General features: G+C 44.6%; 1 protein-coding gene across 1 annotated transcript in view; it reads right to left on the bottom strand.

Annotated features, from left to right (window-relative positions):
• SH3BGRL (SH3 domain binding glutamate rich protein like) overlaps positions 1–23,013 on the bottom strand; it is an 85,973-nt gene that overhangs the window by 10,711 nt on the left and 52,249 nt on the right. The window contains exon 5 of the mRNA XM_027839754.1: positions 1,157–1,342. Coding sequence (XP_027695555.1) covers positions 1,157–1,342 — 186 coding nt within the window. The remainder of the gene's footprint in view (positions 1–1,156; positions 1,343–23,013) is intronic.

The following is a 23,013-nucleotide window of genomic DNA, read 5'->3' as shown; positions in this document are numbered from 1 at the left end:
CATGGTGTCAGGTACATAGCAAGTGTTCAACAATCCCCTTCTGGAATGAAGGTATGTCTGAACAAATGCAAACACTAAGGAATGAATGAATGAATAAATGAATGAATGGGGGCAGGGAGAGTGTTCTAACTTCCAACAGCCCTTTCAATTCTTTATGATGTCACAGGAGCAAGTAAATATTTGTTGAACTGAATTGAGCAAGACATTCTAAGCCCCCAATAAAAAAAATCAGTCAAAACAAGAGTGCCACATGGGATGACTCAGGCTCATGTGCATTATGCAGAGAACTCCGCAAGACGATAGGGGAAGATGAACAGATGAGAGCAAAGGTTACTGACCAAAGTGAACCTGCCTAATGGCTAGCTGGGATTAAAACCCAGATCTCTGGAGGCTGCTAAACCTGCTGGTGGCAATGACAGGGCTGCTGGAGCTGACCTCCATTAAACATGGCTGCCCCAACCAGACTCTCCTACCAAGAAGTGGAGCCCCAGGGGCTCCTGGAACACTGTTTGAAAATCGCCTCCCCCAGATCCTTCTATCAAGGCCTTGCTTCAAAGTAGTTTAACTATCAGAGATCACAAGCTGTTAGCATGGCTTCCGCAAGAGCAGGTCAGGCTAGACTACCCTTGTTTCCTTTTTGGACGGGGTTACTAGACTGTTGATTTGAAGGAAAAAGGACTCAATGTCTCACACATCAAACCTGAGTGTTGTGGGGCGCTCCATCACAACCAGTATGTACGGGGATGTGGAAACCCTATGGCTGATTCAAAGACAAACTAGATTTTCAAACTAGATCTTCTTTCCGTGAAAACAACTGTGGACTGTGAGGAAGAACAAGATGGAAGGGTTTTTGGTTTTTTTTACCTACTTAAAGTCAAGTAATGAGAGGAGCAGACTCCTTTCCAGGGGCTTCTGCTATAGACATACCAGAAATAAAACACCTAGATGTTCGGACTGGAAGAAATCAGGATGAAGGCTAGTAAAGGAAATCGGAGATCAAATCCCTGTCTAATGGCACTCCATCTCCTGTGGGGGATTCATGTGGCTGATGGCAGACAGGCCAAAGAAGACTCTGGCCTTCTGAGAAAGCCGTTAAAGAGGGTACAGAGGTAAAGCACGAGCTGGAAAACGGGCCGAATTCCCGAATTGTCCTTACCCCACGGTACTGGCACTCATTGAAGATCTGAGGGGGAAGCGGGTTCCCCGTGGCTGGACGACTTTCTTCAGGTACATTTTCACGCATCCATTTCCGATTCTCTTCATTGGCTGCGATATCTTTCTCTTCAAATCCTATCTTGTTTGCTTCCAAGAAGCCCAAGACATCTTGCTGTTTCTTCTTAATCTAGAACATAAAGGTTAATCCCCCCACCAAAAAGAAAATATTACTGATGAACAGACAGACATGACTTTAGACATGTTGATTTCAGGCCAAGTGAGTGTGGATTTAAAGAACTGGAATGAAGAGGGTGGAGCTAACATAGCCACTGTCCCAGCAGAGAGCCTGCTTCCCTTCTCACGTCTGCTTCCTGAGGGCCTTGAAAGCAGGCCCCCAAAGCTTTTTATGAGCCCCTCACACAGCTGACAACCATGAATTAAGGAAGAGACCTAATACTTGATGAGGCAGCCAGACTGCTCAGTTTATTTACAATACAGAATATTTTCAATATAAACGATCCTTGCCCAGCTCTTACGCATGCAGCCACATGTTTAGGGTGCTGTGGCCTGCCAAGCGGGCATCATGTGATGCTAATCTTCTCATTCCCTCGTGGGGCTTAAACTGAAGGGACTGCACTGAACAGATGTGACTGAAAACCATACACTCCGAGCACAATTCGGGGTGAAAATTACACAGATTCTCTAACAAATGAAATGTGTATCTCCTACAGGAAAAAAAAAGGCTTTGGGATTCTTGCCATCCTCTTTCGGACATGGATGCAATTTGCAAGTAGATGGAGGAGGCGCCCAGGAATGTAAGTCAATCTTTTTGAAGCCCCCCTCCCCGACTAGCCCCAACCCAGAGAACACTAAGCCACTTCTGGCCACGTGTCAGAAGTCTAAGATTTAAGGTACCTTTCTCCTGCGCCCCAGCACAGGGCAGAGCAAGGGAACAATTGCTGCCTGGAGGGAACAGCTGTTTTCCAGCAAGCTACGCTAAGCTTCTCGTCTGTCATGCCAAGGGTCAAGTTTCTTTGAAAGAATGGAAACTCACATTGCTCGGGGATGACTGACAAAGCTTCTGCTTTAGAAAAAAACCAGTGTGAGCATTCAGAATGCCAAGGGAAGAACAAAACCTTGCCCCCAATGCTGCTGCAGATGACAAATCCAGAGCTACTTTAATGAAAACAAATGCCAACCAACCACTGACCAGGCCAGGCCTGGGGGAGGGGGTGGGGTGACCTCATTTTATAATTGTGCCATTATGTTTTCACAATGAACACCTTCATAAGTCCTAAAAAAGACCAAATGCCAGGAGACAAATGTCTACAAGTGACTGACAGAGACTACTTTTTTGTTGTCATTTGATAATGTGATAACGGCAGAAAGAAGATTACAGTATTAAATTATAGGGGCATTATTATTGAATGCCTACTATGCATAAGGTGCTGTCCAAGGTACTGGAGAGCATAAAGGAAGCATACCACCAGAGTACCTTGCTCTCAAGGAGCTTACAATCTAGATGGACAGACAAGATATAAACATTCAATAATAAGATGAGGGAACAATGAGATGCAGCCTAGTGTGGCGACAGATTTAAATCCTGCCTTCCACCCAGACAAGCTATATGACCACAGACAAATCACATCACCTCTCAGCACAGTAGGCAACTCTTCAGTCTGCTTCTGTGGAAGGAACTCCCTATGCTGGGAGGTCCAAATCCTAATCCCCCCCCCCCCCCACAAAGAAGCCAAGAGATATGATTAGACAGTATTCGAAAGAATAGTGCTAGAACATTCAGAAGATGGTGAGACCATTAGTCAAATTATTCATTCAACAAATATTTATTATCCATCTATTGTGTGCCTAACACTATGCTAGTGCTGTGGGGAGAGACAGACATGTAAGACAAGGTCTCTGCCTTCAAGGAACTTACCATCTAGTGGAGGAGGGGACTGTGACATATACATAGATAAATAAATAAATTAGGATGTAAATACAAAAAGAGCATTTGTGAGAGGCAGCCCTGGGTTCAAGTCATGTCTCTGATGCATACTAGTGCCCCAAGCAACAGTCTAAAACTAGAAGGTATAAACAAGTTGCCCATCTGAATCAATGAAGGGAATTTCCATGATTGGAATTCACAACATTAAAATCACAGATCCAGGGGCAGCTAGGTGGCGCAGTGGACACAGCACCGGCCCTGAAGTCAGGAGGACCTGAGTTCAAATCCAGCCTCAGACCAAACACTTGACACTTATTAGCTGTGTGACCCTGGGCAAGTCACTTAACCCCAATTGCCTAAAAATTAAAAAAAAAATCACAGATCCAGACCAAAACCAAACCAAACAAAACAAAACAACAGTTCAAAGGCTTGAGGATCAGTTGAGAAATCCAAAATGCTATGAGGACAGAAAAGGAAGAATCACTTCTTTAATACCACTACTGGGTTTAATAGGAACTGAGGCAAATGCTACCTATAGCAGACTTCCTACAATTGGCCTAGATCCATGATTTTTTTTTTTTTTGCAATGGGGGTTAAGTGACTTGCCCAGGGTCACACAGCTGGTATGTGTTTTGTATCTGAGGCCGGAGTTGAACTCAGGTCTTCCTGACTCCAGGGCCAGTGCTGTATCCACTGTGCCACCTAGCTGCCCCCTGGATCCATGATTTTATCAGGGTGACCACTCCATCCAGCAACACAGATTTCAACAATTTCCTTCACCTTAGACTAGACCATTTCAAGAGCTGTTATGGCCAAAGAAATTTAGCAGCTGGTCACTGGTCTTTTGGTGATGAGCATACTTGGGGCCCTTCCACCCTGCTAGGCCCTGGCAGAGTGTGTGGTCCAGCCTTTGAAGGTCCAGACTCACCTCTAGACTACCAATCAATCAAAAAGCAACTACTCCATTCTATACTGAGGCATCAGAATAGGAAGTGAATGGAAACAGATAGATGCACTGAGTGTTTGTATCATGAGAACCTACCCTATGAAGTTTGAGTTAACTGACCTACCTTGAAAAAAATGAGACAACATAAAGCTACAACAGATCCACTGGATTCTGAGCATTGAGAACATTAAAACTGGAAGGGACCTTGACAATAATCTAAACCAGGGGTCAGCCAACTATGGCTCATAAGCCAATCCCTGATATAGACAAACACCCTCCCCCCTTTTATAAAGATAAAATATAAGCTCCCTGAGGACAGGGACTGCTTTGTTTCTGTCTGTATCTCCCTAGTAACAGTGCCTGGCACATAGTAGGTGCTTACTAAAGATCATTTGAATTGAATTGGATGGATGATCACAATTTCTACTGTTAAATTCTTTGAATTTACAAACTGATGCCGACAAATGGATTTTTTTTTAAAAAGACATGTCAAAGAGTGGATTTTAAAATATATATATAAAATACCCAGTCTTCTTCTCCTCCAACTGGTACCGTTTCTTTTCAAAGGCCACTTCAGGAAAAGCGGCTCTGCTTCCAGCAGAGTGAGAGGGAGGGTGCAGGAAAAGCACAGCTGTTTACCTAGCCGGCTCCTCAAAATTTACCCTGAGACAAAACAAGCTGACATTTCATCTCATCTCATAAAACACTCCTAGAGGCAAAGTCTAACGTGAAAGCCCTGCCCCCATTCACTGGTCAGACCACCAGACTGATCCTGGGACTGTTTTTAATGAATGTCATCAAGGGACCTTAACTCCCCAGCTTCCTCTTGCTCAATCTAATCATCACAACAAGACACACTTATTTCCAGCTGTTCGTTTTGCAATGTTTTCAAAGGCTGGGTCATAGGCAGCCTGGCCAAAAATCTTCCTTCAGATATTCTCCTCAACCCAGCCAAGAGGCCAGGATGAAGATGACAACAGACATGGTTTCTTGTCCCCCTGGGATCACTGGATCCCTCCTGGCAGAGGCCCCAAGCTTCTTCTTGCCACCAGGGAAACAACCTCAGGTGCTCTGCTAGCCTTTGTCCCTTCTTCTTGCAGGGGTGTGTCTGAAGGATTTTGGAGTGAGAAAAGCTTAAGATCATTTAGTGAAAGGGTCTTATTTGACAAAAGAGGAAATGGAGGCCCAGAATGGGGGGGAAAAGTTTCCCAAGGTCATACAGGAAGTAAGTTGTTGTGTACAAACCCATACATAAGTGCAATCACGTGAGGAGAAGAATTAGTGGGTCCTGCCCGCTAACCTGCAGGGTCCTGCACACTGACCCTGGGGAAAGAACCAGAACAGCTGTTTTGAAAAGAATAAGATTCCCATGGAGCCTCAAGCCATTCCCATAACCCTAAAAAGTCCCTCACATAGGATGATCCATCAGCTGAGAAGTTTCCTCTTTTCAGGATTTCTGTTGGAGGTCAGTCTGGTGCCACCCAAATCAATATGAGGTGTCTGCCCTCATCCCAAGAAGGTGACTGGGATGAGGCCTTGTTTGCAGTCTTGACCTACTTACTTACTACTAACTAAGTCTGGCTTAGGTTAGAGGCACAGGTCTAGGTTCTACCTTGAGACAAGGGCATGCCCTGCCCTGTTGTTTTAGTAGGAATAGAGATTCTAGGTCTTCATGCTCTTGAGGCAAATGTTAATGACACTTTGTTAAGTTAATATTGGGTGAATAAATAAACTTTGGAAGTTTTCAAAAAAAAAAGAAAAGAATAAGGTTCCAGGAAGCCCGGTGAAGCTACAGGAATGCTCATCTCCCCAGCAGTCACTAGATTTTGCCTTCTCATTCAGCTCGGATTCTTCCTAAGCTTGTGTTATCTGCTCCAGCAACTGGTTGGCCTTCTTTTCTCAGGCCCAGGGATCTGCAGCACCCCATCTATCCCTAGTTACCAAGCCAGCCTGTCTTCCCAGCTTCCAGTGGCCCACTTCCCAATTGAGGCTCCACCCCCCTCAATTCGCAGGCAGGGAGAGCCAATCCTCATCCATACCCCAACAGGTCCCAAAGGCAGCAGCGATGGCAGAGCTGGGATAGGAACCCAAATCCCTTGACTCCCAAGCCCAGGATCTTCCCAGCACCACCTCTGATGCTATTTTAGCACATGCTGTTTTCCATTTTCCCATTAAAAAAAATAGAATTCTCTACAGAGCTAAGCAAGGCATAATTAAAGAACATTTGATTCCTAAGATGATACATAATTAGATTCAGATTGGAAGAAATACAAACCTAAGAACAGTTTGGTAACTCTCACTTTATTTCTAAAGAGATGCTCAGACCTGTGGTAGTTTCAAAATGAAGGTTTGATAATGACCTCCCTGGTACTGATCAGGTAAGTACCAATTTTAAGGTTGTTCCCCAAAGGGTCCCTTCTGGCTCAAATGCATGGGGCAGTCAAGACATCCCAAAGCTCCCTCCTTCCAGCACTCTCTAGACAAAATGCCAGCACAAACCAGCCTCGTCTAATCTGCCCCTAGTCCATGTGACTGTGCCCAGCTGTTTGCGTGTTACTGCCCCGATTAGGCTATGGACTCCTTGAGGGCAGGACATTTTTGGCCTTTCTTTAGAGCTCCAGTGCCTGGCACATAGGAAGTCCTTCCTGAACTCTTGTTGACTTGACAACTTGACTGTGTAAGGGAGCTCTCTAGTACCTATCCCACCATGGTCAGGACCAGCCAGCTTTAGGTGAAGGTCCACGTGATCTAATGGGAGGGAGACCCTCTTGCCTCCACTGATTCTGGACATTTATCCTCAAAGGATCCATTTCTATGGCGTTAGCATTGCCATCCTCACCTTACATGTGGCATCACTGAAAATGGTACAGATGGGGAGGAGCAACACTGAAGCTTCACAGAAGGATATGGCTAGAAGGGCTCTTGAGAGGTAGTCCAGGGGCAGCTAGGTGGTGCAGTGGATAAAGCACCGGCCCTGAAGTCAGGAGGACCTGAATTCAAATCCGGCCTCAGACCAAACACTTGACACTTACTAGCTGTGTGACCCTGGGCAAGTCACTTGACCCCAGTTGCCTAAAAAAAAAAGAAAGAAAGAAAGAAAGAAAAGAAGAAGAAAAAAAAAAGAGAGGTAATCCAGTCCAACACACTCCTTTCATAGATGAGGCAACCAAGGCCTAGAGAAGGGAAATTGCTAAAGGGACTTGCTAAAGGTCACACAGTAAGTGGCAAAGCCAATACTTGAACCCAGTTGTATTTGGGCTCTGGGTCCAGGGCTCCTTCCTCTACCCAATACCTTCAGCTGCCACAGTTCTGCCCTACAGACAACATAGGTGCCAACATGCATTACATGGGAAAGAGGCTGGAAAGGACTTGCTCTGCTAGGACAATATACTGAAAGTGAAGCAGATCAGAAGGGCTGGAGCCCAGGTGCTGCCCAAGCACGTGCTTGGCATGTGAAGTATGAGGCATGGTCCTCACCTATGAGAAGGTTACCCCCTCCCTGGAGATATGGGACACACACACACCCCCACAAGAGAGGCAATGACCAGGCACTCAACGGCAGCACGGCCTGTTAGCAACACGAGAGCTCAAACAACCAATTTTCTGGAGAGATCAGACAGGCAGATGGTGTTTATTTCCCCAGGGCTCAGAGAGATATAACTGTATTCCCTCTTGTTCTAGGCCCCATTCTTTCTGACAATCCTGTTCTGACCGCATCAAAGACCTGGAGCCCCCAACATGCTCTGACTCCAAGAAAGGCCCAAATGAATACAGGAAAGCCCAGAGGGCTCAACTTCCTCATAAGCTCTGCTATGAAAACTGTATCTGCCAACTGATCGTTGTGTAGTTACAATGATGACCAAGTTTGGTTTTCAAGGAGAGATGAGAAAATGCACCTCCCTACCTCCCTTGCAGAGGTGGGGGGCTATGCATGGGGAACACTGCATACACTATCAGACTCGGTTGAGGGTAATTGGTTCTGCTGCCCTCTCTCGGCCTCCCTTTCTCTTTTTAATCTTTGTTACAAGGGAACATTTACCGGATGGAGGAGTGGGGAAGAGTCTATTGGGAAATGAAGGGGATGTAAAAACACAAGGCATCAATAAACATTTTCTCTCAAAAAAGAAAAATGCACTTCCTGTCTTCTCTTGTTGAGAGCCCAGGCCCTACCCATGCAGTATCATGGAAGCTGAGGGTTCTGTGCAAGGACTCCAGTCAGATTCACCAATCTTATCTAAATGTGAGAATGGCAACAGAAGCCCCCATCTATAAAGTCCTTCAGCACTCTCGAATGCTAGCTGTTTGTTCTTCAGAGACAGTGAGGGATGGCGGCTGCCACCTGATGTCGGTCCTGGCCACATGGGAAAGGCACCAGAGAGCTCCCCAATGGACAAGGATGGCAGCAATGGTCCCATCTGCCATGTGTGGAGGTACCCCCTCAGGAGCATAGTAGGTCCCAGAAGCCAGGCAAGGCTTTGGGCATGAGCTGGGGACAGGTATTCCTGGTCACATTCTAGAAAGGCCAGGGAACAACTAGAAAGTTAGAACTGAACTGAATGGAGGTGAAAAAATCCCTACTAAGTGATTTACACGAAAGCATAGAGACAACAGGGGGTCCCTAGAACTTGAGAAGTATGTAAGGAAAAGTCACAACAAAGGCTAGAGAGTCTGCATGCATTTGATAATACTGTGGATGGAGGAGGGGGAAGCTGCCAATCCATTTAAACTGGGGTTTTTTTTGTTTGTTGGTTTGTTTTGTTTTTGTTTTTTGCTAGGCAATCGGGGTTAAGTGACTTGCCCAGGGTCACACAGCATTTAAATTATTTTCACATAGTTGACAAGTAAATTGGGTGAAAGGGAAATCATCAGATGTGTCCATGACAATTTCAGTGATTTCAGTGATTCAGATTCCTACAATCAGGGGCTGTAAGAAATGCACATTTCCCAGGTGTGACCTTGGCAAGTGATTTCACCTCCTGCAGCCTCAGTTTTCTCATCTATAAAGTGGGGGTAACAATATTTGCACTGCCTACCTAGAATCATGGAATATTAGGCCTATGCTAGACTTTGTATCATATTACATTACAACATGACTTAGCTTCTGCCACATGACCATGACCAAGACACTTTTCAGTACCCCAGGAAACTCTCCAAGACTCTACGTTACAGATTACTTATATCGGGAGAAGGCATTTCCTACAGAAATAAAAGCACAGGGTCAGGCAAAAACCCCAACAGACTTCCAAGCTCTTCAGCACACCCAGCACCTTGGCCAAGGTCACATGACTGATCAGTAGCAGATGTGGGATTAGAATCTGGGTCTCCTTGTGCCCAACCCAGTGCTCTGTCCATTTCACCAGGGAAGTGGGAGAAAAGCATTGCAGAAACATGAGCCATCAGGGCCATTGGAGCCAATGTGGGTGACAGGCACCAATATACGCGATCAAGTCCTGTTACCAAATGTTGTGGATGTATAGAGGCCAAGCAGTAAAATGGGAAGCACCATGACTTAGGTGTCAGAATCCCGACTCTGCTATTTACCATTTACCAATGGCCTACTATGAGTTGCTTCCCTCAGTTTCCTCATCTAGGAAATGGGTACGGTAATCTTTCCATTACCCTCCTCAGTGGGTTGTTGGGGAAAGAAGATTCTGTCAACTCGAAAGTACTACAGCAGCATGAGTCACGAGAAGACAGGGTCCTAAAGTGGCAGCAAGTTAAATAAGAAAATTCGCCCCAGCCTCTGGAGCCTCATCTTGGGGCAAGGTGTTTCTATCTTTGTTAGACTCTGGCCCAAGAAAATGGGAATGCTCTCCAATCTGCCCCCTTCTCCTCACATCAGCTGAGACAGGGGCCAACCTGAGTGGGACAGGACCAAAAAAAGCAGCACTGAAGAGAGCTGCTGAGCTCCTACTTCAGGTCCCCTTGATTACCCAGGCAGCTTTGCCATATTTAGACAAGCAAAAAAAAAAAAAAAACTACACGAATTCTCCAACAGACTGACGTGAAGTCATTGGACAGGCAGATGAGCACCAAATATGGTAGCTAAGCTCTCCTGCTTGTAACAGACACTGAGAAAAAACATTGTAGCCCCAACCTCAAGCTAGTACTGCTGAAACCACAAGCCAACTAGTAAGCAATCAATGGAAGGGCATTAGTGTTACCGACCGACATCCAGGGCCCAGCCCATCTGCCCAGCTGTACAGCCACTTGGCTTGTTTTCCCTTCCCAGGAGGTAGCTATGGAGGAGGCAGGGAGATGCAATGGAAAGAGCTCTAGGCCGAGAGTCAGGACACCTGGTTTCCAGCCCCAGCACCAACCACAAACTTGGAAGGCATCTTGGACATTTGAGCATACCCCGACTGACAGGGAGGTATGGAGTGGGTTAGGCTAGATGGTTTAAGGATCCTTCCAACAACACACCTCTGAGATGAGAAACCATCCCTCTGGCCCTGGGAAAACTCCCAGGGGAGCCTGGGACCTCTTCTGGAAGCAAAAGCATAACAGGGTCCACAGGGACACGACCTCATTTTCATCAACATGGACACCCTCCCAGAAATGTGGTTGGGGGCTCTGCCACACCTCAGGAGAGACTTTTCATGAGTTGTTGTGGCAACCATCTCCATTTTACAAATTAGAAAACTAAGTTTTTCCTTACATCAAGCCGGGATCTGCGGCTTTGCAACTTGGACCAACTGATGCCCTCTGAAGGACTCATGGTGGAGAAGCCTTGGTGCCTAATGCCTGAAGATGCCTAGCATATCCCCCTTAAGTCTTCTCTTCTCCAGGAAAAAACATGCCCAATCCTTTCCTCTGATCCTCATAAGACAGAGACTCAAGGCCCAGTCTTTACCATGCTGGCTGCCCTCCCTTAAATAGTCTCCAACAGAGCAATGTCTTCCCCAAAATGTGCTGCTCAAAACTGAACACAATGTATTAGATGCAGTCCGACAGCCAGGACTGGCACCTCCATCATTCAGGCAACCATGATGACTCCCTTACTTCTGAAGCCCAAGATCACAGGAGATTTTTTGGCTCCCTACCACTGCACATTGTTGACTTATTTTGAGTTTCTGGTCCACTAAAACCCCCAGATCTTCATCAACAGAACTACTGTTGGGGCAGCTAGGTGGTGCAGTGGATAGAGCACTGGCACTGAAGTCAGAAGGACCTGAGTTCAAATCCGGCCTCAGGCCAAACACTTGACACTTACTAGCTGTGTGACCCTGGGCAAGTCACTTAACCCCAGTTGCCTAAAAAATAAATAAAAAAATAAAAATAACAGGACTACTGTCAGATAATACCTCCCCCATATTATACTTGTGAGGTTGATTTTTTTTTAACCCAAGCGTGACACTTTACATTTGTCCCCATTAAGTGTCATCTTAATGGACTCAGGGCACAGACAGAGACACAGCATTTTTGGACAAGGCCATTGCAGAACTTTGATTTGCTTGACTATGAACGTTTGTTATAAGGACTTTGTCTTTTCAGCTGGGAGGGGGGAAAAGAGAAAATCTACTTTTGCTCATTGAAAAAAATTGAATTGAAATTAAAAAAAAAATTCATCTTAAGAGATTTGGCCCAGGATTCCAGCCTGCTGTGATCTTTTTTGGATCTGGACTCTGTCGTTCCAGATGTCAGCTATCCCCCTCTCCCCGGATTTCTGTCATCTAAGAATGTGATAAGCCTGCCAACAATGCCTTTATCCCAGTCACTGATAAAAAGGTTAAATAACAAAGAATCAGGCCCAGATCCCCGAGGCATGTCACTAGAGACGTCCAACCATTAAGAACTTCTTTGGCTCTGGCCATTCAACTAGCCCTGAATTTCCCTAACTGTCCCTTTGTCTAGCTCACATCTTTTCATCTTTAAGAGAGAACGTGGAGAACAATAACAAGAGATGCTCTGTCAGAGGCTTTGCCAGCATCTGTAGCATTCTTCTCATCTACTAGTCCAGTAACACTGTTAAAAAGGGAAAAGAGGTGAGTCTGACATGACCTGTTTTTGATGAAGTCATGACGACTCTTTGTGATCACTGCTCCCTCCCTTGGCTTGCCCTCCCTTTCCCTCCCCTTCCCTTCCCTTCTCCTCCTTCTCCCTTGTCTCCTGATCTCACTCAAGTGGGAAGTGCATCAGCCACTCACGGACCCAATCCCACTGCTGATCAGCACAGAAGCTTTGGCCTGTGCCATTTTCCCAGCCTGAGCCTGTGGGTCCCTCCTTAGGCAGTCTGACGGCCCTCCATTCCCTGGACTCAGCATCTTGGTGCCAGTTAGTGCAGACATGAGATCCACTGTAATGCCACCATAGCTGTGAACTCCAAACTCAACCAATCCCCCAAGCCTCAGCCTCGTCAGCAGCAGGGACTATAGGTGGACGCTACCACACCGGGCTCTCTTTTTTTTCGAGATTCAAACTAACCATCTCTTCTAACATCTTACTAATCATTCAAGTCAAGATCGGAGGCCCTTGATTTGCAAACTCGACTTTCTTCCCTTTTGAGCAAATGGGGACTTTTGCCCCTCTTCAGGGTTCTACATTCCTCTGATTCTCCACGACCTTCACATCCACCAGGTCTTTCAGTACTTGGGGGCCATTCAATGAATTCACCTGGGCCTGGCAACATGAACTCATTCAGGGTAGCTGAGTGTTCTCTTATTATCACCTTCTTTACTAACCTCAGGAATCAATTCCCTCTTGGCCATCTTGGCTCCATTCTGCCCAGTCCAAAGATTATTCTCCTTGGCAGAGAAAACAGAAGCCAAATAACAATGGAGCCGCCCTGCTTTCTGTCTAGAATCAATTCTTATCATCCCATAAATGTTAAGCCGCAGTACTAACCATACTCTGATCCTCATCTTTTCCCCAACACAGCTTCGAATACCCTATCTTGGTTGTCTTTAGCTTTCCCTGCCCATTTCAGCTCATTCTGAGCTCTGGAGGTGACACTATTCTTGCAGGACCGGGCCACTTTGTTGCATTCATCCTCCATTAACTATTCCTGCTTCCACCCTCTGTTCAAGTCTTTTAAAAATCTAAGCTTCTTGAAGAGTACCCTGTGCATCCACATTGGTCCCTTTAGACACCACCTCCCTTTTCCTACTCAGAGCAATTGCTTCTCTTTGGGTCTTCAGAATTTCATTCTTGAATGCTTTCCACTCAGCTGATTTTACCTATAGAATTTTGTCCATAGGATCCTAAACTATCCTTCCTCCAAACCCTTTGAAATGTGCTATTCTACAATCTAGAGCAGGGGTGGGGAACCTGCAGCCTCAGGGCAACATGTGGCCTTCTAGGTCCTCAGGTGCGGCCTTTTGACTGAGTCCAAGTTTTACAGAACACATCCTTTTATTAAGGGGATTTGTTGTGTCAAGTTTGGATTCAGTCAAAGGGCCGCACTTGAGGATCTAGAGGGCCACATGTGGCCTTGAGGCCGCAGGTTCCCCACCACTGATCCAGAGTATATTTGGGAGCTTACCACTCCCTTCTCTCACACAATTTCATTTCCTGCAAGGTTCCTATTGTTTCCACCCTAGTTACCAGTTCCTCTTTGGTGGTGAGAATCAGATCCAGAACAGAAGCTCCTCTATTTGGTTCCTCTACCTTTTGAAGGATGGACTTATTATTAAAGAAAGTCAGAGAGTGGTAGCTGTTCTACTTTTGGCCGAGAGCTGAAGTCCTCCATCACTAATGTGGCATGCCCTTGTGTCAGGCTTCTGACTAAGAGGCCAGGATGCTGGCCATGAAGTCAGAAAGATCTAAGTTCAAATCGTGCTTCGGACATTTACTATTTGTGTGACTCTGGGCAAGTCACATAACCTCAGCCTCAGTTTCCCCATCTGCAAAAAAAAAGGCTAATAGAAGCACCTATCTCACAGGGTTTTCATGAGGAACAGATGAGACAACAGCTTTAAGGTACTCTGCAAACCTTAAAATGTTATGTAAATGTGAGCAGTTGTTATTATTCTGTTTTATCAAATCCTCATCTAGACCTTTCCACCCACGCAGAAGCTGAGCTGTCTTCTACGTGTTGTCTCCCCCAATCAGAGTGTGAGCTATCGCCTACACTTAGCACAGTGCTTGGCACATAATGCACAACAAATGCTTTCTCATTCACTCATTTGCTCAGTCCAGTATATTTGCTCTGTAGTATATTCCACTGACAATATCACTCGTTTCTGTTTCCACCGATCTGCAGCCAAATGCCGCCCCCCATGCTTCCCCTATCTTGTTCCTGAATTTCCTTCACACAGGTATACCTTCTTAATATAGAATTTCAATTCCAATCCCAACCCCCCCCTGACCCTTTTACCTCCAGGATCTATCCTTCCAGGGCTCTATTGCTACTGCACCAAGTCCTGGGTCCTATCTCTCCAAGTCTCAGTCATGCTTACTGAAGTCAAATGTGTCCTCTTGAATCAGAAGCTAGAGTTCACCTTGCTCGTTACTTATACTTTGTCATTATGTATGGATAAATAAGGTCATGGGTGTTATTGCTGGCATCTTTCTTGAATTTTAGGCATTTCCAGTGCTATTCTGCCTATATAGTAGGTAGGCTACTTCTCTATGGTAGCTAGCACCATTCTCTGCTATACCAAGTAACAGAGCTTAATGTGTTTATGAAAGTAACAGAGAGTCGATAATATATTTGTAAAAGCTATTGGCAAATGTATGAGGCCTGCTCATTTTGGCAGAGATAGAGCATTCAGCAGATGCACATGATTCTCTGGTTCTATATCCAGATAAAGGAAGTCCCCTATCACTACTCCAGCATGCCTCAGTGCATGCCAGACTTGTGATTGAGAGGCTTCTACATTTCACCCAGGCTTCAGCATTGGTGCAGGAAGTCTTCCATCCTGTAAAAATATAAACATGGCCTCTCCCTAGGCAAAAGCCTCAGAATTCAAGTCAATTCCATAAGCATATATTCAGTGCCTACCAAATGCTTGTATCACACGGTTAGGAAAACCGAGTTTGGTTCTTTCCTATTAGCCCCCAAAACTTTCCAGCTTCGAAATGGGCTTGGCATCTCATACATAAAATGGCTTTCTCCTAAACCCAAGCACAGGGGTTATTATGACCCGCCTTCACCATCATTCTTTCCTGGACCAAGCGTTCTTTACTAAATTAAGGAGCTATGTTGATTAGACAATTATCCTCACAAACAAAAAGGTTTTAACAACCCAAGGATTGAGAACAACAAAACCAGAAAGGACAGTTAGGACAGACAATGATTCATACAACTTTCTCAGGGCACTCAATTTGACTCCATAGATGTTTATTATGCAACTGCTATGTGCAAATATCCAGAAAATTCCCTGTCCCAACACTTTCCAAGTCAAGCCCATAACAGTTTATTTACTGAGGCAGCTAGGTGACCCACTGGATAGAGCACTGGAAGTGCTAGACTAGACAGAGTCAGGAAGATCTGAATTCCAATCCAGACTCAGACACGTACCAGCTGTGTGACCCTAAGCTAGTCACTTCACCTCTGTTTACTTCAGTTTTCCCAATGGTAAAATGGGGATAACAATAGCACCTACCTTGCCAGGTTGTTGCGAGGATCAAATGAGATCTTTGTAAGGTGCTTAGCACAGTGCCTGGCACATAGTAGGTACTATATAAATGCTTATTCCTCTCCTCCCACCTCCCCAATCTCCTTAAAATAAGCCTGTAAAGTAGGTATTATCGGCTCTATTTTTTAACAGGAGGCAAGTGGGGCCCAAACCGAGGCCCAAAGCCACACCACAGTTTTATAAATCTTGAGCTGAATGGAATATCAAGGGCCACCTCATTTAAACCGCTCATTTTACAGAGAAGGAAACTGAGGCCCAGGGAGACGAAGGGACTGGCCCCAGGTCGCACAGCCAATAAGTGGTTCAGCTGGGATTGAAATTCAGTTCTTCTGGCTCTAAGTCTTCTTCCATTATACCAGGCTGCCTATTTGCTCCTGAAACCAGGGGAAATCCAACAAAATCATGAAATCAACTAGAATAAGGAAGTCATTGAGGAATGTACCAAAAGTCCCTCACATCATTCTAAGAAGGATCCATTTTAAACACACACACACACCAGACAAGCTGGTTCCTAAGTAGTCTAAGTAGAAAACATTTTCAAAAATGCCCCTCAATGTTCTAGCCAACTGGTCTATTTGTTATTCCTCACCCACAACATGCCATCTACGAAGTCCACGCTTTTGCACTTGGCTGTTCCCCATACCTAGAATGCACTCCTGTCCTCACCCCTCCCTCTTTAGGACCCTCAGCTCCCTTCAAAGCTCACCTCAAGGGTTACCAGAAGTTCTTCCTGATTCCCACCCCTAGTCCTCACCTTAGTTGCTAGTGCTGCTCTTTGGATTTCTATTTACTGTGTACATATTTCATGTTTACCTACATGTTTACATGGTATCCACACCCCCACTCTCATCCCTCGCAAAAAAAAAAAAAAGACAGCTTCTTAAGGACAAAGATTGTTTCATGCCTAGGACAGTGCCTGGTATACAGCAGGTGCTACATAAATGCTTAATGACTTATTGAAGGGAATATGCTTGATTTTTTTTCACTTTCAACCTCAGGAAAGTAAAGCACTTTTTATGGGGGGCAAACTTTTCTGTATTTTTTTTAAAATCACCTTTTCAGTTCGACCTTTAACTGGACATTAATGTTTGTGTTTTGCCCATCAGCCCTAAAGGAAGCAGAAATTGGATGACAGTATGGGAAAGAGAAAGCAGGTAGGTGCCGTTCAGACTAAATCTAGTCCTATTGCTAATGGAGAGCCCAAAGCAGGAGCTCCAACCTATACCCCAAAGTGAAGGGGTCTTCACTGACCATAAAGGGAAACAAGCCAGATCTGTAATCCCGTCCTCTGAAGGTCAAATTCATTCTCAAAAGTGGTGCCAAGTTCGCCAAGGGGCTCAAGGTTTCACTTCAACTTATTGTCCTATTACGTACGTTGAGGACCAATACCTTACATCAGTAGAGGGGATACCCACACTAATGAAATGAACAGATCCTGAAAGAAACACTGAACTATAGGACATAAGCAACACTCAGCCACTGCCCATATTACTCAAGTGAGTGACTCAGAAGCCTGTCAAATTTGGGGACAGTAAGGACAGTTTACATTCCTGTGACACTTGAAGATTTGTCAAATGCTTTGTATATGTGATCTCATTTGAGCTGTGCAATAATCCCAAGGGGTGGGGACTACAGATATTAATATCCCCCTTTTATACATGAGGAAACTGAGGCTCAGAGAAGTCAATGTCTTGCTGAGGGTCACCCAGCTAGTTAGTGCCCATGGGAAGATGACAGGATCAGTCAGAGATGCCCAATGGCAGTGGCAAAGCTGCCAGTTCACAATTAAGCTTTGCCATTAGGTGTTAGATTACACCATTTTAAAAGGTTCTAAAAAGTTGTTAATGACTTTGCTCAAAAATAGCCATGATGTTCTTAAACTTTTAGGTGGCCATAAGGAACTCACTATGGCCTTTCCGAAAACTTTTTCATTATTAAATATTGATTAGCCATCTGGAGTCCTACTCTACCATATCTCCCCTGTGTCCAGCACGAGGCTCTATACACAGCAGGTGCTTAATAACTGATTGTTACTGCTCTCGTTGCCATCATCTGAGGACCAGACTGCCTAAGGGGTGGAGAGGCCCATCACTAGAAAAACTGCCACAAAAGGGTGTGTTCTTGTACCTACATGAAGACTCAATGCACAGATGGGTTATATGAAAGGGTTGCTACCTGTACCTGTGGAGGGCATAGCCATGCTGGAAAACATGGTTCCTTAAAGCACAAAGCAAATAACTATCTAGTCAAGATTCTCCAATGTCTATATATCTTTTTAATTGCATGAGAGGTACTAATGAAGCCAAAGTCATGGGTTTTGTTCCAGGCAGTTTCACAAGGAGAGAAATTCTATTCACAACTCCAGACTATAACCTGAACCCTGACAGCACACTGCTCACAGCTCTGTAGCACTCCTGAAAAACTGCCACAAAGCCCACACCCATCTGGAGGAGGTGGGGAAGGGAGTATCTTCTCTATAGCCAAAGGCCCCCCCCCAATCAACTTGAATTTGCATACCCTGAAAGTAAAGATAGGAAAAATGAGGCCTTGGTGACCACCTGCACCCCCACCCCCAGCAGCCTTGCTTTGCTACGCTTGAGATGGTAATATTTCATTACAAAACAAGTTGAAGGTTTTTTCCCTTTTTCGGGGAGCATAGCAAGCCCAGTGTAAATTCATAGGCCCTAGGAAAGGGTCGGTTGCCCTGGGGGTTTAAGTGGGTGCATTGCAGACTGATGCTCCAGGGGGTGCTATGAATGTACTCCCAGGCTCCAGCCAGGAAGGCATGTTCCAAAACATCCAGCTGGGGACAACTGCCAAACTGGAGTTTACCTCATTCATGTAGGCCCCGTAGGCAACAATCTAAGCAATTTACCCAAGAGAGTCAAACCAACTTGGTGAAAAGAAAGGAGCCCCTGGTTCACATCTGAGGTATCGTGGCCTTGTCAACGACTCTGAGATTTGCCTGCAACCATAACCAGGGCCATACCTGCCAAGGGCAATGAGTGAGAGCCCCAATATCTGCTTTCCCCAACCTCTGCCAGCATTCCTAAGGGTGAAGCTCTAGTCTTGCATTTGAGATTCATCTGATCATTAAGGGCAGGGTTCAATGATGAAAGCCTGCCATTTCATCGCCTGCTTCAACACAAACCTGTATGTGTTTGGTAGTAGGATAATGCAATTAAAGAGAATACTCCCAGAATCCCAAAGGATGCACCTCACACCTCTCCCCAGCTGAACTCTCCTGCCTCTCCACCACAAAAGCCATTTGCTTTCTGGAATCCCCTTTCCCAGATGTGCCCTTTCTACACAGAATCATTGCTGCAAATAATCTTTCTTTTGCATTTCTAACTTCTATCACTGTAAAATTCCAGGTGTGCATTTACACCAAAGGCCTGCGATGAAAAAGAATTACCATGATGTCATTGGAAGATCCTGGACCAGCTGGAAGGAAACGATTTCTTCTATAAACACGATGGTGTGTTGTAAGCATTTCCAACAGTTGGTCCTGATTTAGAAAATGACTCATTCAAAGTAATCCAAATTAGGGTTCCCCTGAAAAATACCTCTTTCTAGACTGGGACAGTTCCTCTCCAGAGGCCTTATTTGTAGGAATCTCCATCTCATTTGTAAGAATTAGGGATCTTTTAGTCAGGTATTATACAGTGAAACCTCTAATATCAACTCAAAAGGCAGAACAAGCAGAGAGGCTTTGATTTTCTCAATTATAAGAATTACATTAGTAATTGTATTACTAAAAAGAAAATGGAACCAATGAGGGGAGAGAGGAGTATGAAATCACAAACACCAAAATACCCAGAGCAGCGGCAGAATCTCAGCATTAAGAAGGACTTCAGCAGCCGCTAAGCAAGAGACCCATCTACAACCTACCAGACAAGTAGTTGCCCAATCTTTACATGAATAACCTTGGGGATGGGAGGAGAATGACCACCTCTTCTTATACTTTTGGATGGTTCTCATTGGTTAAAGTCTTCCTTAGACTGAGTCAGAATCTGCTCTTTTTATAACATCCCCCCATTACTCAGGTTCTGCCTTCTGGGGCCGAGAAGAGCAAGTCTGATGCCTCTTCCATTTGACAATGTTTCCATGTGACATTGCATTTGGACACGGCTATCATGTCCTCCAACCTCAGTGTCTTTATCCAAATCTCATGTACAATGCATAAATGATCTCCTGGCTAAGCCACAAGGATACAAGGAAGGCAAAAGCACCGTCCCTGCCATCAAGGAGCCAACATGAAAACAACTACATACACCAGAGGTGTAGGATCAGACCTGTGCTTTAGGAAAATCATTTCATCAGCTGAGAGGTGGATGGACAATTGGAGCATGGAGAAACTTGAGGAAGGGGATGCCAAGCAGAAGGCTACTTAAATAGTCCAGGTGAGAGGTGATGAGGGCCTGCAGCAGGGCAGTAGCTGTACAGGGGAAGGAAGGTATGAGAGAGATGGTGAGAAGGAAGAAATGATAAGATTGGGCACTAGATTAACTTTGTGGGTTGAGTGCAAATGAGGAGCAGAGGATGTGGACTTGGGTAAATGGGAGAAGGGTGGTGCCTTCCTACAGTAACTGGGATGTTGAGAACAATAGGGAGTTTGGGGAGAAAGATAATGAGTTATTTGCGGGGGCATGTTTAGTTCTCAATACCTATGGGACATCCCATTTGAGATGTCCAAGAGAGAGTTGGATATGCATAAGTGTGGTTTAAAAGAGAGAGACTAAGGCTAGATATGGAGAGTTGAGAAACATCTTAATAGAGATAATAATTGAACCAGTGGTAGCTGATAAGATCACCAAGCAAGATAACACAAAAGGAGACGAGAAGAGGTCCTAAGAGAGAGCTTTGGAGGACACCTAGGGTTAGCGGGCATGACCTGGCTGAAAATCCAGCAAGGGATACTAGGAAGGAAAGCTCAGACAGGTAGGAGAACCAGGAGAGAACAACATCATAAAAACTAGAGAGGAGAAAACAACCAGAAGAGGATGATCAGTGTCAAAGGTTGCAGAGAAATTCAAAAAAAGAAGAAGAAGAAGATTGAGAAAATGTCATTACCGGAAGACTTACGTGAACTGATGCCGAGTGAAGTGAGCAGAACCAGGCCAACATTGTACACAGTAACAGCAACACTGTGCGATGATGATCAACTATGATAGACTTAGCTCTTCTCAGCAAAGCAATGATCCAAGACAATTCAAAGGGACTTGTGATGGAAAATGCTATTCCAACCCAGAGAAAGAACTATAGAGTCTGAATGCAGATCGGAGTATATTATTTTCACTTTTTTTGTTTTTTTGGTTTTTTTCCTTCTCATGCTTTTTCCCTTTTGTTCTGAGTCTTCTTTCACAACATGACTAATGTGGAAAAATATGTTTAACATGATCATACATGTATAACCTATATCAGATTGCTTGCTGTCTTGGGGAGGGAGGGAGAAAAATTTAGAGCTCAAAATCTTACAAAGATGAATGTTGAAAACTATCTTTGGGGGAAAAAATATCATTAAGCCAATAAATAAATAAATGATTTTTTAAAAAAAGAAAGAAAATGCCATTACCTTTGGCAAGTTAAGAGATCACTGGTACCTTCAAAGAAAGCAATTTCAGTTGGATGATGAGGTAAGAAGAAAAATTACAGAGGTTTATAGAAGTATCAAACTTGCCACCCACAAAACTCCCCAGTATGACTTGAACCAGATTAAAATGTAATTGGGAAATGTTTTTAAAAATTAATAAAAATACTAAGCAACACAGATGATGCTAATTTGTGGTTTTCTAAGTCAATATAAAGCCATCAGGGATCCACTTCTATGTAAGTTTGAAACTCTTGGTTTAAAAGACCACAAGAGGAAAGGAAGTGGGTTAGCCATGAGAGGGAGGAATCCATTTGGATTCAGTCTAAAGGCTGCACTTAAGGATCTAGAAGGCCACATGTGGCCTCAAGGCTGCAGGTTCCCCACCCTTGAATAGGATAATCACAAGTTGGGATGGGAGGATAAAGTAAAGGTTTTTAAAGGAAATAGAGTGGTTTGCATTAGTATGGAGAAAAGACCCCCTTTTCACGCAAGACAGAGGTGAAGGAGGAGTTAGTGGGGAAAGATATCTGAGTGCTGTGAAATGAGGAGGAGGAAAAAAGGGTTTTCATCAAAGAGCTCCCATTTTTTCACTAAAATATGAGGCAAGGTCCTCAGGTGAGAGGACGGGGTGGCTTCGAGCTCTGAGATTTGAGGAAGGATGAAAAAGTTTGGAAAAGTCACTGTAGTGAGTAGAATAATGAATCAGTTAGGAGGTGTAAATGGATCAACTGTTTTGTTGCAGCTGAGATTATGTAACTCAGATTTGTTGAGGATCTAGTCAGCACAGTTTCATAATTTTTTTCTGGCTCCATTCAGTAGCATGTGAATAGAAGCAAAGGAGCCCCTTGGTGGGAGTATTCCAAGACCGAGGTTTGGCAAAGTGTTGATAGGGTAAGTGGGTAAAGGATTAGATTGTAGAGTGTGGTGTTGAATTGAACTGGGTGCATGGAGGGAAGGAAGGAAAGCATAGACAACATAGAGGGGTTAGCCTAGGAAAGATCTGAGGACTTCAGGGATAAGAGGTCATGGAGGTCATAAGGGAAAGGAAGAGGGAGAGAGGGGGAGAAGTGGAGAGGGAGAGAAGGGGAGAGGGAGAGAGAGAGGAGATGATAAAAAGATTATTATTAGAAAAGGAATTTCAGAGTTTGTGAGCATGAAAGTGGAACACTCATAGGCATGTGGCCAGATCAAGGGGATGAGCATCTCTATGTCTAACTGAGGTCATGGGAATTGAGCAGAATGAGGAACTGAGAAGTCAGGCTGTTTGAGAAAGTCTCCATATATATTGAATCCCTCTAGTACGAGGATAGCAGTTTGGGTGGACAGAGACTATAAGCCAAGCAACAAACTCTCACTGAGAAAAGGAGAATGTCATGGCAGTCAGAAGATAATAGCTACTAGAATCTTAATTGGGTGATCAATTTAGATTGAATCAACCTGAAAGGACGAAGGGTTACTGAGTGATGATGGGGAAAGTCTGGAAATAGCAACGGAAAAAAGAAAATAAGGTCAGTCTGGTACGGCCTGTTCTTGCTGAAACAATGCTGGCTCTTTGTGATCATGACTTTCTTATCTAGACATTTATCAACCTTCCCTTTAACAATACAGTCTAGAATTTTGCAAGGAATTCAATTCAAACTCATTGACTCGTGATTTCTGGATTCCATTCTGTTTCTTAGAAAGAAAGAAAGAAAGAAAGAAAGAAAGAAAGAAAGAAAGAAAGGAAGGAAGGAAGGAAGGAAGGAAGGAAGGAAGGAAGGAAGGAAGGAAGGAAGGAAGGAAGGAAGGAAGGAAG

Source organism: Vombatus ursinus, unplaced genomic scaffold (genome assembly GCF_900497805.2).
Source record: "Vombatus ursinus unplaced genomic scaffold, bare-nosed wombat genome assembly UNPS02004691.1, whole genome shotgun sequence".
Taxonomy (NCBI): Eukaryota; Metazoa; Chordata; class Mammalia; order Diprotodontia; family Vombatidae; genus Vombatus; species Vombatus ursinus.
This window is presented reverse-complemented; position numbering and strand designations above follow the sequence as displayed.